Here is a 15,015-nt window from a genome sequence, read left to right as displayed (position 1 = left end):
GACTTGAATAAATAAAGTATATATGAAACCTGATGAAACATATTTATCCACATATTGTTCAAAACAAAACTAGTCTATGAACTGTAGATTTAATAGTATGTATAGTTTCTGAAATTGTTCCGTAATACCATTAAGATTTTTTTTAACGAATGCTATTTCTTTTCTTTTTGTTTATGTTTTCAGAGCTCCTCAGTCTCTGGTGTGAATATACAGCATGATGATTTGTGGCAATGCATTAAAACCGGTAACCTATTGAAAGATAGCAGTGGAAGTCATCTTCTGTTGGTGCAGAGTCTCAGCACTCTAGGAAAGTTGATGTACACCTGTGCTACATTTTTGCGAGGTACAAGACTGTCCAAAGGATCTAATTTGAAAACCTGGGTTGATAAGATTGTGTATGTGAAAATCTGTTGCTTCATGTAGTGTTTAATCATTTGATGAGTGGTGCTGTTTCGGACATCACATTTTATATTGCAATATTGTAACCTGTTTTATGTACGTTACAGTATGGAAACAACAATCAATAGAGCGGCAATGTGCTGCAGTAACTCGGGTCAGGCAGCATCCCTGGAGAACATGGATAAGTGACACTTTGGATCGAGACCCTTCTTCGGACTGCCATTGAGAGAGAGTCTCACAGATTGGTGTTCTCCAGTCTGAAGAAGGGCCTTGACTCGAAACGTTGCCAATTCATGTTTTCCATGTTCTCAGTTCCTGCTGAGTTACTCCAGTACTTTGTGTCCGTTTGTCTATGTCTGATGATTGGCTCAAATTTGGAGATTGTTTGAGGATTCACCTGATAATTTTGAGGTAATAATACTATGGACTATGAACCTGTTCATGTTCTTTAACATAAGCATTTCGAATGTTCTCTCTCTAATTACTCTTTTCCTCTTGCAAAATCTCTTTGGATTCTCCTTAATCTTCTCTACCAGAACTAACTCATGTACCTTTGTGCCCTGTTGATTACCTGCTTAAGTATGCTCTTCAATACCTCGACTCCTCCAAAGATACATTTGATCCCAGCTGACACAGGCCTCCTTTTTCTTGATCAGAGCTCAAATACTCTCATCATCCAGGGTTTGTCACTCCCAACTGCATTGTCCTTCACTCTAACAGGAACCTGGATATCTTGAACTCTCACTAATGGACTTTTGAAATCATCCCACTTTCCAATGCAAAAGGTATTTGCACATGTACACACTCTGGGCCAAGTTCCGAGTCAGCATTAATAATATTTCCTTGAGAGGTAGCAGGCCATATTGCCCAGGTGCAATTCCGTCAATCACATTTCAACAAATATTTTCCTGTAAACTATTCACTTCCACCTTGATTCTCCTACTGTAATTACACTTCCACCTACATTAGGAATTATTTATAAGATCGTTTAACCCACCAATCAGCAGACTTTTGGGACATGGGAGGAAGCCGAAATGCTTTGAGAAAGTTGCATGATCATGGGAAGAATGTACAAAGACCACAGTGATAGCACCAAGGCCAGGATGGAACCTGGGCCACTGGGGCTGTGAGGCAGCAACTCTCTCTGGTGCACAACATCTGAGGCAGTGCTTTGTGCTGTTGCCTCACAGTTGTAGGGACCGGGATTTGATAATAATCTCAGGCGCAGTTAACACAAGAGTTAGGACATTCTCTGCATGCCTGCATGAGTTTCCTTTAAGTGCTCCAGTTTCCTCACATCCCAAGGAACGCTAGCAGCTAATGTGACTATTGCAAATTACCTTGTTTTTCGTTTTTAAAAAAGATAAATTGATCGGCATGAGAATAAGGTTGAGGAGGATTGATCCCTTGGTCCTGATATGCCTTTCTGTGGTGCAACAAGTAAAGAAATTCATTCACCGAAGCATAGAGAATTAACAAACCTGGCACCAAATACCCATAAGACAAACCAAACATCTATCCCTATTGCACAATTCTGCTCCACATTCTGCAATAATACACAACGAGATCCTGAACAAAATGGATGACTTTCCCTGTCTTGAGGGCCAACTCTCAAAGATTAGACCACAAACTCACCATCAACATCCTGCTCCAAGCCAACATCCCAAGCATCGAGACCCTGACCAGGCTCACTCAGCTCTGAAGGGCTGGCTACATCATCCACATACCTGGCTTTGACGAAAGGGTTAATGTCTCAGGATAATGGTTTATTTCTCTCTTCACTGATGCTGCCTGGCCTGCTGATATTACTTTGATTATTGTCTTTCTTGTTTAAAGCCCTCGCACGCATCTATCACTCTCCAAGATATACAACACATTAACTTTGCAACACATTGCCATTCTTGGGTCAAAATCATGTTCTTGCTACCTAAAAGCACCGTGGGAAAGCTTTCATATCATGCATTGCAGTTATCCTTGAAGGTTATTCATCATGTTCTAATGATAAATTATGGATGGTTAATAAATGCTGGCCTTGTCAGTAATTCCCATATCTCATGAATGAATTATAACAAAAAAGTCAATTTATCTTCAAAGACCAGGTAGCATTCCAAAAGTGGATTTTCTTCTACTTTCCCTGATCTGGATAATTTGGCAATCAAATAGCAGAAATTGATAGAATAGAATTTGAATTAGAACAGAAACAGCCCCCAATCCTCCCGACCCCCCTCTACAATCAGTCTGCGGAAGGGTCAACGAGATCTGGGTGTCCTAGTGCATCAGTCACTGAAAGGAAGCATGCAGGTACAGCAGGCAGTGAAGAAAGCCAATGGAATGTTGGCCTTGATAACAAGAGGAGTTGAGTATAGGAGCAAAGAGGTCCTTCTGCAGTTGTACAGGGCCCTAGTGAGACCGCACCTGGAGTACTGTGTGCAGTTTTGGTCTCCAAATTTGAGGAAGGATATTCTTGCTATTGAGGGCGTGCAGCGTAGGTTTACTAGGTTGATTCCCGGAATGGCGGGACTATCATATGTTGAAAGACTGGAGCGACTAGGCTTGTATACACTGGAATTTAGAAGGATGAGAGGAGATCTTATCGAAACGTATAAGATTATTAAGGGGTTGGACACGTTAGAGGCAGGAAACATGTTCCCAATGTTGGGGGAGTCCAGAACAAGGGGCCACAGTTTAAGAATAAGGGGTAGGCCATTTAGAACTGAGATGAGGAAGAACTTTTTCAGTCAGAGAGTTGTGAATCTGTGGAATTCTCTGCCTCAGAAGGCAGTGGAGGCCAAGTCTCTGAATGCATTCAAGAGAGAGCTAGATAGAGCTCTTAAGGACAGTGGAGTCAGGGGGTATGGGGAGAAGGCAGGAACGGGGTACTGATTGAGAATGATCAGCCATGATCACATTGAATGGCGGTGCTGGCTCAAAGAACGAATGGCCTCCTCCTGCATCTATTGTCTATTGTCATGAACCAAAAGGTCACCCATCCATGTCTCCAGAGATGCTGCCTGACTGAGTTACTCAGGCACTTTGTGTCCTCTTTCGTAATCCAGCTTCTGCAGTTCCCCGTTTCTACGTTTCAGCAGAATGGGTCAAATCTTTTGTGACCACTGCCACCTTGTGCCCAGATTGTTGACAACATGTTCATGTAGTGCAGTCTTTCTATTGCATTAGTCTAAGTGTTATCTTTCACAGCTCACTGTAATGTGAAAGGTTTCAATTAAGGGATACAGTAAGTTACAGGACCTCCCAGAAATAAGAGGTTGGGTAATGTCCTCAAATAATATTTCTCTGCTGTTTTTATTATGGCGAAAGATTTGAAGAGCAGGAAACTTGAGAAAGTTAATGGTGATATCACGAGGACATTCTGTATCACAGTTGAGGAGGTGCTGGGCATCCTAAGATACATGAAGATAGATAAATCTCCCAGGCCTAATCAGATATATCCAAGGACACTGTGAGAAGCTAGTGAAGAAATTACAGGAGTCCCGACTGAGATTTAGGGTCATAGAATCACATAGCACGGAAACAGGTCCTTTGGCCGAAATTGCCCACAACAACCAACATGCCCCATCTACACTAGTCCCACCAGCCCGCATTTGGCCCATTCCCTATAAACCTTTCCTATACATGTACCTGTCCAAATATACAGCAAGACAAAGTAGCTGGTTATTGTCTTCAGGAACATGCCCCAATCTGCCCCAATGGTGTGGAAGTGGAAATGGTTGAGAGCTTCAAGTTCCTTGGCTTTAAAATTACCGATAATCATTTTTGGCCAACCACCTTGATGCGACAGCCAAGGAGGTACACCATTGCCGCTACTTCCTGAGGATACTGAGAACATTCTGCATGTCCCAAGTGACTCTTACAAACATCTACAAATGGACCATCGAAAGCATGCTGTCGGGTTGCATCACAGCTTGGTTTGGGACAGGCCTGCCCAAAACTGCAAGAAATGCAGCTTTGTAGATGTAGCCCAGTCCATCACACAGACCAGCCTTCCCATCATTGATTCCACCTATACCTCACGCTGCCTCAGAAAAGCAGGTAACAAAATCATTGACACATTCCCCTCCTGTCGTTCCTTCTTTACCCTGCTCCCGTCAGGCAGAAGGTACAGGAGCTTGAAAGTACACACCACCAAACTCAGGAACAGGTTATCAGTCCTCTGTTATCAGGCTTCTGAAGGGTCATTCCACAAGCGAGGATACTGTTCAATTCCCCTCTACCTTATGGCAGACATTGCACATTGTCTATGGAACTGATGCGCTGCAATGCTGGGAACTATATTCTGCACTCTGTATCTTCCCCTTTGTTCTATCTATTGTACTTGAGTTTGACGATTGTATTTATGTGTGGGACATCTAATCAGTTTGTTTACATGCAAAACAAAGCTTTTCGCTGTACCTCAGTAAATAACAAACCTAAACCTAAACAAATTATCTTAGTTAATAATATCCTTGGCCTGAAAAAATGTGATACTGATATTTGCAAAAGTGATTAAGTGACTGTTCCATCAATGTAGATAATTCATTGGAAGTCGTTTTGAAGGATTTGTATTTACTGTTGATATGAATCTTGAGTGAACTAGTTTTATGAACTGCTTGATGTTTGTAAGGCAAATAAATAAGATTGTCTTTCGTGTCCTTAATAGGGTTTCGTAAAGTAGAACAAGGTCATTATCTGGAAGCCATTGATATCTTGCAGCCGGCGGCTGAGGGACTTTGCTCCAAGAGAATTCTGGCAGAGATCTACACACTGATCGGTTACAGTTCAGTACAAATGGTAGACAAAATCAAAATTAAGTTGCATTGTTTTTAACCAGAATTTTTTTTCAATTGTGAGTGAAAGAAAACATTTGATAATATAAATGAAAAATGCAAATTAATTTTTATAAATGAAAATTGTTTAAATTTAAACATTGTTTAAATGTTGTTTATATATGGAACCATGATTGAAAAACAATTCCTGTGTATCGAAATATAAAATGTACACCCAGTTAACCTGTTTGGGTGACAAGATGGCAGTTCCATACGCAATGGTGAGCATAATCGTTCAAATTATAGATCAGAGGATATATCATAGTACATAGAACAGTACAGCATAAGAACAGGCCCTTCAGCCCATGATGTCTGCACTGAACATGCTGCCATCTATCACTTATCTACCTGCTCATAACCCATATCCCTCCATTCCCTGAATATCCATATGCCTATTTGCCATAAAGCAAATGTGGGTCCCTTGAAGACAGAAGCAGGGGAATTTATTATGGGGAACAAAGGAAATGGCAGACGAGTTGAACCGGTACTTTGGATCTGTCTTCACTAAGGAAGATACAAACAATTTCCCAGATGTTCTAGTGGCCAGAGATCCTAGGGTGACGGAGGAACTGAAGGAAATTCACATTAGGCAGGAAATGGTGTTGGGTAGACTGATGGGACTGAAGGCTGATAAATCCCAGGGCCTGATGGTCTGCATCCCAGGGTACTTAAGGAGGTAGCTCTAGAAATCGTGGACGCATTGATGATAATTTTCCAATGTTCTATAGATTCAGGATCAGTTCCTGTGGATTGGAGGGTAGCTAATGTTATCCCACTTTTTAAGAAAGGAGGGAGAGAGAAAACAGGAAATTATAGACCAGTTAGTCTGACATCGGTGGTGGGGGAAAAGCTGGAGTCAATTATAAAAGATGAAATTGCGGAGTATTTGGATAGTAGTAACAAGGTCGTTCCGAGTCAGCATGGATTTACGAAGGGGAAATCATGCTTGACTAATCTTCTGGAATTTTTTGAGGATGTAACTAGGAAAATTGACAGGGGAGAGCCGGTGGATGTAGTGCACCTTGGCTATCAGAAAGGCTTTGACAAGGTCCCACATAGGAGATTAGTGGGCAAAATTAGAGCACATGGTATTGGGGGTAGGGAACTGATATGGATAGAAAATTGGTTGGCAGACAGAAAGCAAAGAGTGGGGATAAATCGGTCCCTTTCAGAATGGCAGGCAGTGACTAGTGGGGTATCGCAAGGCACGGTGCTGGGACCGCAGCTATTTACAATATACATTAATGACTTGGATGAAGGGATTAAAAGTAACATTAGCAAATTTGCAGATGATACAAAGCTGGCTGGCAGTGTGAACTGTGAGGAAAATGCTATGAGGTTGCAGGGTGACTTGGACAGGTTGTGTGAGTGGACGAATGCATGACAGATGCAGTTTAATGTGGATAAGTGTGAGGTTATCCACTTTGGTGGTAAGAATAGGAAGGCAGATTATTATCTGAATGGTGTCAAGTTAGGAAAAGGGGACGTACAACGAGATCTGGGTGTCAGTGCATCAGTCACTGAAAGGAAGCATGCAGGTACAGCAGGCAGTGAAGAAAGCCAATGGAATGTTGGCCTTCATAACAAGAGGAGTTGAGTATAGGAGCAAAGAGGTCCTTCTGCAGTTGTACAGGGCCCTCGTGAGACTGCACCTGGAGTACTGTGTACAGTTTTGGTCTCCAAATTTGGGGAAGGATATTCTTGCTATTGAGGGCGTGCAGCGTAGGTTTACTAGGTTAATTCCCGGAATGGCGGGACTGTCATATGTTGAAAGACTGGAGCGACTAGGTTTGTATACACTGGAATTTAGAAGGATGAGAGGAGATCTTATTGAAACATATAAGATTATTAAGGGGTTGGACACGTTAGAGGCAGGAAATATGTTCCCAATGTTGGGGGAGTCCAGAACCAGGGGCCACAGTTTAAGAATAAGCGGTAGGCCATTTAGAACGGAGATGAAGAAAAATGTTTTCAGTCAGAGAGTTGTGAATCTGTGGAATTCTCTGCCTCAGAAGGCGGTGGAGGCCAATTCTCTGAGTGCTTTCAAGAGAGAGCTAGATACAGCTCTTAAGGGTAGCGGAGTCAGGGGGTATGGGGAGAAGGCAGGAACAGGGTACTGATTGGGAATGATCAGCCATGATCACATTGAATGGTGGTGCTGGCTCGAAGGGCCGAATGGCCTACTCCTGCACCTATTGTCTATTGTCTATTATCCAAAAGTCTTTTAAATGGCACTAACCTTTCTTCTTCTACCACCACCTCCGGCAATACGTTCCAGGCCCTCACCATCCTCTGTTAAGAAGAAAACTTGACTGGCACATCTCCTTTAAATTTTTCTCCTCTCACGTTAAAGTGATGCCCTCTAATATTTGATTTTTCCACCCTGGTAAAAAATATTCTGACTGTCAACCCAATCTATGCTGATCATAATTTTCTATACTGTACATTAAACTCTCGTTAGAACAGACCTTGGGTGGGGCGGGTGGGGGGTAGTGTCCGTTATTACCAATTGTCTGCTATAACCAATTAAGGGATTACCTAGTAATAGAGTATCATTGTTTAGCCTCTCAGTCTGGAACTGGGCTGGAATCCAGGTGAGTTGACTGCCCCGCCCTGCGGGTGGCCGAGGGAGAGGCGAGGATCGGAGGAATCGATGGTCACGGTTCGCGGGCGTCCGGGGTGAAGGCAAGGGTCTACGGTGTCAACGGTGGCAGGTACGGCCTGGAAGCTGCTGAGGGGGCTGTGTGGGCTGGTGGTGGTGGCATTAGGTCCGGCCTTGAAGCAGCTGGGGAGGTGGTGCAGGCCGGCATGGGCAGCCAGGCCGGGCGGAATGGTCTGTAGTCCGGCCTGGAAGTGGCCGGGGAATCGTTGTGGGCTGGGGATGGCGTCAGCTTCCTGGCCTGGAAGCGGCTGTTGAAGGCAGTGCATGCTGGGGTTGGTGCCGCCAGCTACTGTAACCAATATCCCTAATAAAGAAGTCTGTAATAACGAGCGTTTACTGTACTACTATCAGGTCTCCCCGCAAACTCTAGCGATCCAAAGAAAACAATCAGTCAAACAAAAGGTCTCTCCATCCTCTCTCTGAGCTAATGCCCCTAATCCAGGAATCAATCTGGTGAATCTCCTCTGCACCCTTTCTAAAGTGTTGACATCCACCTGTAATGGGGCGAATAGAACTGTACACAATATTTCAAATGTGGCTGAACCAAAATCCTACAACAGTTTATAAACATAATTTGCTAGTGGATCAAAAAGATTATTTTGCTAAATAAATGTGGATTTCAAAATGGCCTGAGGTATTATTTGCTGGTGGTGGTGGTGGTGGTGGTGGCTTGCTGTTGGTCGTGTCACTCTGTCATGTTTGAATCCTAATTATGGCTTCACCAGATATGAAATTAGAGTTGTGGACCAGGTCATTTGCATGATGCATATTTGGATTCCACTTTTAGTAATTTCTTCACTCCTGGCATCGCATGTTATGAAATTAGATTGAATTTCTATCCTTTTTTTAGATTCCAGCTGTCAATCTTTTTCAAAAGTGTCAGTAGCATTTACTGCCGTTATAATTTACTTAGAAATAATGTATTGAACATAATATTAGCCAGAGTATTTGTATAGTAAAATTTAAATTAAACTTGTTTGGGATGTAGTTGGCATTGTTTTAAATATAAAGATAGGATTTTCTAAGAATATTACATTGATGCCAAAGATGTGTGTGTGTGTGTGTTTTTGAATTTGTTTTAGGGCAGACCACATACTGGATTGCAGTATTTTAGGTGGGCACTCCAGGCAGATATCCAGTGCTTTCCTGCATTGTATCATGCTGCGATAGTCTATCGGCAGCTGGAGATGGTGGAAGCTGAACTAGAGGCCTTAAACCATCTCTCTGTGGTGAGTTCTAATTTTGTTCATCACATTTCTATTCTTTGCCCATCTTTCAGCTTTTAATTTGTAATTGCAGCTGAAATCAATAAAATGTGTGCATTCTGCTGGACAGAATTTGTTGCAGATGTTGATGCCGTTTGGAGGATCCTTGCAAGATTATGGGCTAAATTTGATTTGTCTGTGAAGAGAGAGTGATGTTGATGGAAACTATTTGAATCAACATTTCCAAAGAGCACTGAAACATTTATCAGTATATCAGAGATGTATAAATCCGCATGGGCCCCAGCTATGCCTGCCTTTTTGTTGGGTAGGTTGAACAATCCCTGTTCCAGGCGTACATTTGCCCTATCCTCAAACTCTATCTCCATTACATTGATGACTGCATCGGTGCTACCTCCTGCACCCATGCAGAACTCATGGACTTCATCAACATCACCACCAATTTCCATCCTGCACTCAAATTTACTTGGACCATCTCCGACACCACCCTCACCTATCTTGATCTCACAGTCTCCATCACAGGACTATCGACTGACATCTATTACAAACCCACACCTATCTCGACTACACTTCCCACCCTGCTTCCTGCAAAGACTCTATCCCCAACTCCCAATTCCTGTGTCTATGCCGCAACTGCACCCAAGATGAGGTGTTCCATACCAGGGCATCTGAGATGTCCTCATTCTTTAGGGAATGGAAGTTCCCTTCTCGCGTCATAGATGAGGCCCTCACTCGGGTCTCCTCGGTACCAATGCATCCACGATTTCTCGGGCCACCTCCTTGAGTACTCTGGGATGCAGACCATCAGGCCCTGGGGATTTATCTGCCTTCAGTCCCTACAGTTTACCTAACACCATTTTCTGACTAATATGGATTCCCTTCAGTTCCTCCCTCCCACTAGATCCTCGGTCCCCTAGTATTTCTGGGAGATTGTGTCTTCCTAAGTGAAGGCAGAACCAAAGTACTTGTTTAACTGTTCTGCCATTTATTTGTTTTTCATTATAAATTCAACTGTCTCTGATTATAAGGGACCTACATTTGTTGTCACTAATCTTTTCCTTTTTACATATCATATTGTGTAATTAGGTGCTGGATGGTTGGCACAGGGCAGTTTATAACTATAAAGAAAACAATTTCGTTTTTTTTTTTTTACAAGGACTTTTCAAATATCCGCTGGACACATTACTGAGGCAGTTTCATTTAGATGCTTCACTTTACAAACAGCACTTACAATGCACTGCAAAGCGTCAGCAAAACCCAAGAAAAGTGTTTGTTTACTATATTATGTCGGGCAGATCGCTTGTCGACATGATTCTAAGCAATATTGTTTCCTAGAATTAAAATTAACTGATGTAGTAAGCTGAAGCTAATGCAGGTTAACTGCAGAAAGTCTTTCCCACCATTTGTGCCCTTCAATATCATTTGTGCCATTTAATGATAATATTTGGATATTTTCTTGCATGACCGTGACTTATCTGATCCTGAATTCTGCTTATCATGCTCTCTCCTTTTCTGTAACCCAGCATGACTAGCAGAATATTGTAAATTGGACACGTCCTGGGTAACGTGGCAGCTTTTCTACCAACAGGCTTGTATTAGCAGCTTTATATTTTAATTCTTATCATGGATTCTTATGAGTCCTGCAGATCCTTCCCAAAGGCATAATTTCTGAGTTCCTTCAATAGCAGTGTTTGCAATCCCTTAACTTTAAGTAGCTCACACCTGATTAGCGTTTAATTTTGTCTTCTCTTAATGGATGCTAGAATTATTGGCCATTTTTCTTTGCATAGATTTGTAATTGCGCTTTATTCAGAAACGTACATCTGGCCAAGTCACAAGTTGTGGTTTTGCCATCTGCCAGTTGCTTTTTTCTAATCCCTTTGTGTAATTAATTGCTGGGATGGGGGTGGGTTGTGGCTGATAATTTTGAATGTTTTTCTTTCGCAACATGACATAGCATCCCCAGTTCACGTGATAAGAGCAGATTTAGGCCATTCGGCCCATCAAGTCTACACCACCAATCAATCATGGCTGATCTATCTTCCCCTCTTAACCCCGTTTTCCTGCTTTCCCCCCCATAACCCCTGACACCCGTACTAATCAAGAATCTATCTATCTCTGCCTTAAAAATATTAATTGACGTACTCCACAGCGTTCTGTGGCAATGATTTTGCTTGGGGATGCAAAGCAATAATGAAAGAGTCACCAAAGGCAGGTGCAGATTTACTGTGTGTCGATAATGAACCGAGGTGCTCGCCACTAGTGCCAATTACTGGCTTGTAAGTTGTCCTTTCCTTCTATTCAAAATCTATTTTGTTTGCTTATATGATGTATAATCTCCATGTTCTATCTTCTAAATTTTGTATTTGACATTTGATTTGACTCTAATGAACTGAAATGCCAAACGTGCTATGGTTCTTTTCCTAGCTTTTGGAAAGTCGGGATCAATCTAAGGATGCCAATCATGCTGAACCTCAAATTTTGATCCAACCTGAACAACTGGTTCGGATTCCTTCAACAAGTCATTTGTTGACCAATGTAAACCAAGTGTATGTAAAACACTCCCTGGCCAGAAGGTGTCTTCAAATGGGAAGGTATGCAACATTTCCATTTCATAGACTGCACTTGGTAAGCCAATGAGTGTACTGGTTCTGGAAGGCTTCCATTCCCGTCACCATCAAGCCTGACTTCTTGAAGGTGCACGGGATCTGGTTCGGAGGGGGGCTGAGGCGTGTGACAAGAATTGGCTGGAGCGGATAGCCAAGGTGGGGAAGAAGCTGGAGTTGTGGAAGCAGCGCTCCCTCTCCTTCACAGGGAAAAATCTGGTCATCAGGTGTGAGGTGCTCTCGGGGCTGCTGTACTTGGCGCAGGTGTGGCCCGTCCCTCCCCCCTACGCCATGTGGATCACCCGGGCCGTCTTCCGCTTCATCTGGGGGTCGACGATGGGCCGGGTGCGACGGGCCACAATGCACAAGTCGGCAGACAAAGGGGGTAAAAGCGTGTCCAACGTCGCCCTCATCCTGATGGCCACCTTCGTGTGTGGCTGTATCAGGCGAAGCGTAGAGCCAAGGCACGTGGGCACCAAGGGCCACTACCTGCTGAGGTGCTACCTATCCCCTGTGTTGCGAAGGATGGGCCTGGCGCAGATGCCACGCAATGTGCCAGTCAGCTGGACATTGCCGCACCATCTGTCGCTCATGGAAAGGTACTTCCGGACCAACACCTTTGACCACAAGTCCATCGGGCAGTGGTCAGCATGGAACGTCCTGCAGGCACTGCAGGGGAATGACTCCATGGATCCTGTGGCGTGGTTCCCAGAGCAGGCTGCCCAGCTTGTCTGCCAAAATACCTCATCGCCAGAACTAACCAACAAGCACCAAGACCTGGCTTGGCTGACGGTGAGGGGAGCCCTCCCAGTCAGATCCTTCCTGCACCGCCGGAACCTCACTACCAGCGCACGCTGCCCTCGGGACGGCTGCTACAGAGAGGAGACGGTTGCCCACCTCTTCGCAGAGTGTGGATTTGCAAAGAGAGTCTGGAGAGGTCTGCAGGGGTTCCTGTCACGATTTATTCCGAGCAGCTCCGTCACAGAGGACTCTGTGATCTACGGACTGTTCCCAGGGACGCATTCAGAGACTGACATCGAGTGCTGCTGGAAGGTCATCAACTCGGTGAAAGACACTCTTTGGTCTGCCCGAGCCTTGTTGACCTCCCAGCGGAGCGAGCTGTCTGTCGGGGAATATTGCCGACTGGCCCGCTGCAGACTGCAGGAGTACGTGCTGAGGGACGCACTGAAGCTTGGTGCAGCCAACGCCAAGGCTCTGTGGGGGAGGACCACAGTCTAGGGTCCTTCCGCTGCTGGACATGGGGGGGCAGGACGTGGTGGAGACACCCCTCCAAATAAAGGATTGTGTGTAAATTTGGCAATAAATATCTGCATTGAATGTATAACCTCCGGGAATGTCGGATGGAGTTTCTGGAAAGAAAATGTTTTTGTAAATATTTATTACTGGAATAAAGTTTTTTTTAATATATATTTTAAAAAAGGAAGGCAATCCATCAGGTCCAGGGACTGGTATTTAAATGCCTGCTGAGGCATTATTGCTCCCATCCAAAAGTTCATGGAATATAGGTCCACCAGAGATTTTCCAGCACTTCCTTTAATCCGGACAAAATTACGAGAGCACACTTGAATCCCCCCCCCCCCCCCCCCCCCCCGGAGGTCCCCCCGAAAATGTGGCGCCCAGGCCAGGTGAAGAGATCTCGACCTCACTCGGATTTTCGTGCCAATCGATGGGTTGAATTTGCCCCCTGCGGCCCAGGCTCTGGAACTCCAGCGTGGCCAGAGCCAGCAGATCCGTTCTCATAGCTGACTTCCGTAGCCGATCTGTGTGTCGAATTTGCCGCCTGCAGCCAGGGCTCTGGAACTCCGACTGGGCCTGAGCCTGCAGATCTGTTCCCAAAGCTGTCTCACGAAGTATCTTGGCTCCTCGGCTGCCTAGGCAGACTGTTCCGGTCCCATTGGACTCCTTCCGTAGGCCGTGACCTCTGTTGGTCACGGCAAACAGATAATCCAGAAAGGCTCTGGAACCAAGGATGCCGGAAAATCAGTGGTGGACCTGTAAGAGTTCCACACATCTTTCTGTGAAAAGAAATCCCAAGACTGGGTAAGCTGGGTTTGTTCACTGCAGAGAAAAAGCCACTGAGCGGGCACGTGACAAAGTTACACAGAATTATGAGGGGCAAAGATAGAATAAATTGGAGGAGACTTTCCCCCATATTAAGGTGTGTCTAAATGAGAGAGCATAAGATTTGAGTAAGAGGTATGAGATGTGGAGAGGATCCGAGTAAGATTTTCTTATTACCTACAGGTCGTTACAATTTGAATTGAACTAGATTCCTGGCATAATTTGTAATTATGCATATATGGATATATCCGAGCCTGGATGTATCATTTGTTAAAAAATGGATCTGTCTAAGCGCATGCTAGCTCATAAAGATCCACAAAGCACAGGAAAAGTCATGACATGGTGAATTTAAAAGAGAGTTAGATAGAGGGGTTAATGGAATCAAGGAATATGGGGAGAAGGCAGGCACGGGTTACTGGTTGTGGATGATCAGCCATGATCACAATGAATGGCGGTGCTAGCTCGAAGGGCCAAATGGCCTCCTGCACCTATTTTCTATGTTTTCTATTTTTCTATGGTCTTAAGCTACATCCCTAACTGATTTGAAATTTAAAAAAGATATTTCCTCCTCCATTTAAATCATCCCCTGCATTCATTAACATCAGGTACCAAGCCTGGTCGGGAATGTTTTTGGGAATCTTCAGACAACTTTATTTCAACATTCTGGATTCTTCTTAATTTCCGCAATTTAACTTTTTTGTTTAGAACTGAAGAAGCTGCGGAATATTACCTTGATCTTCTGGCTTCGTTTTTTGAAGGATCGCAGAAGGAAGTGAGTGCTTAATAAAATAAATATTGGTATTGCACAAGTTTTATACTGTGGAGGTGGCAACACAGGTGTAATGGGATAGACGGGTGAATGTAACAGAAAGGGAGGTCAAGCTAAACTGAAACAAGGATGAATCACATTAGAGGAGGGGGAAATCACAATATCGCCAATAATAACAAAACAACTGCAGAGAAGGTGTTGACGGGCAAATGAAGCAAATCAAGATCTGGGGGCTGGAGAGTGACGTCATTGAGATGACTGCATCAGAGCCAGGATTGTCACAGAGTGCCCTTTGGCCCAACTTCCCCATGCCGACCAACATGCCACATCTACACTCGTCCCACCTGCCTGTGTTGGACCCATATCCCTCTAAACCGATCCTATCCATGTACCTGTCCAAATGTTTTTTTTAAATGTTGTGATAGTATCTGCTTCAACTACCTCCTCCGGC

General features: G+C 44.1%; 1 protein-coding gene across 1 annotated transcript in view; it reads left to right on the top strand.

Annotated features, from left to right (window-relative positions):
• Window positions 1-15,015, top strand: part of fancg (FA complementation group G) — a 36,612-nt gene that overhangs the window by 10,080 nt on the left and 11,517 nt on the right. Inside the window, exons 5-9 of the mRNA XM_078409977.1 lie at window positions 184-343; window positions 5,057-5,187; window positions 8,967-9,113; window positions 11,535-11,701; window positions 14,501-14,567. Of these exons, the coding sequence (XP_078266103.1) occupies window positions 184-343; window positions 5,057-5,187; window positions 8,967-9,113; window positions 11,535-11,701; window positions 14,501-14,567 (672 nt within the window). The remainder of the gene's footprint in view (window positions 1-183; window positions 344-5,056; window positions 5,188-8,966; window positions 9,114-11,534; window positions 11,702-14,500; window positions 14,568-15,015) is intronic.

Source organism: Rhinoraja longicauda, chromosome 1 (genome assembly GCF_053455715.1).
Source record: "Rhinoraja longicauda isolate Sanriku21f chromosome 1, sRhiLon1.1, whole genome shotgun sequence".
Taxonomy (NCBI): domain Eukaryota; kingdom Metazoa; phylum Chordata; class Chondrichthyes; order Rajiformes; family Arhynchobatidae; genus Rhinoraja; species Rhinoraja longicauda.
This window is presented reverse-complemented; position numbering and strand designations above follow the sequence as displayed.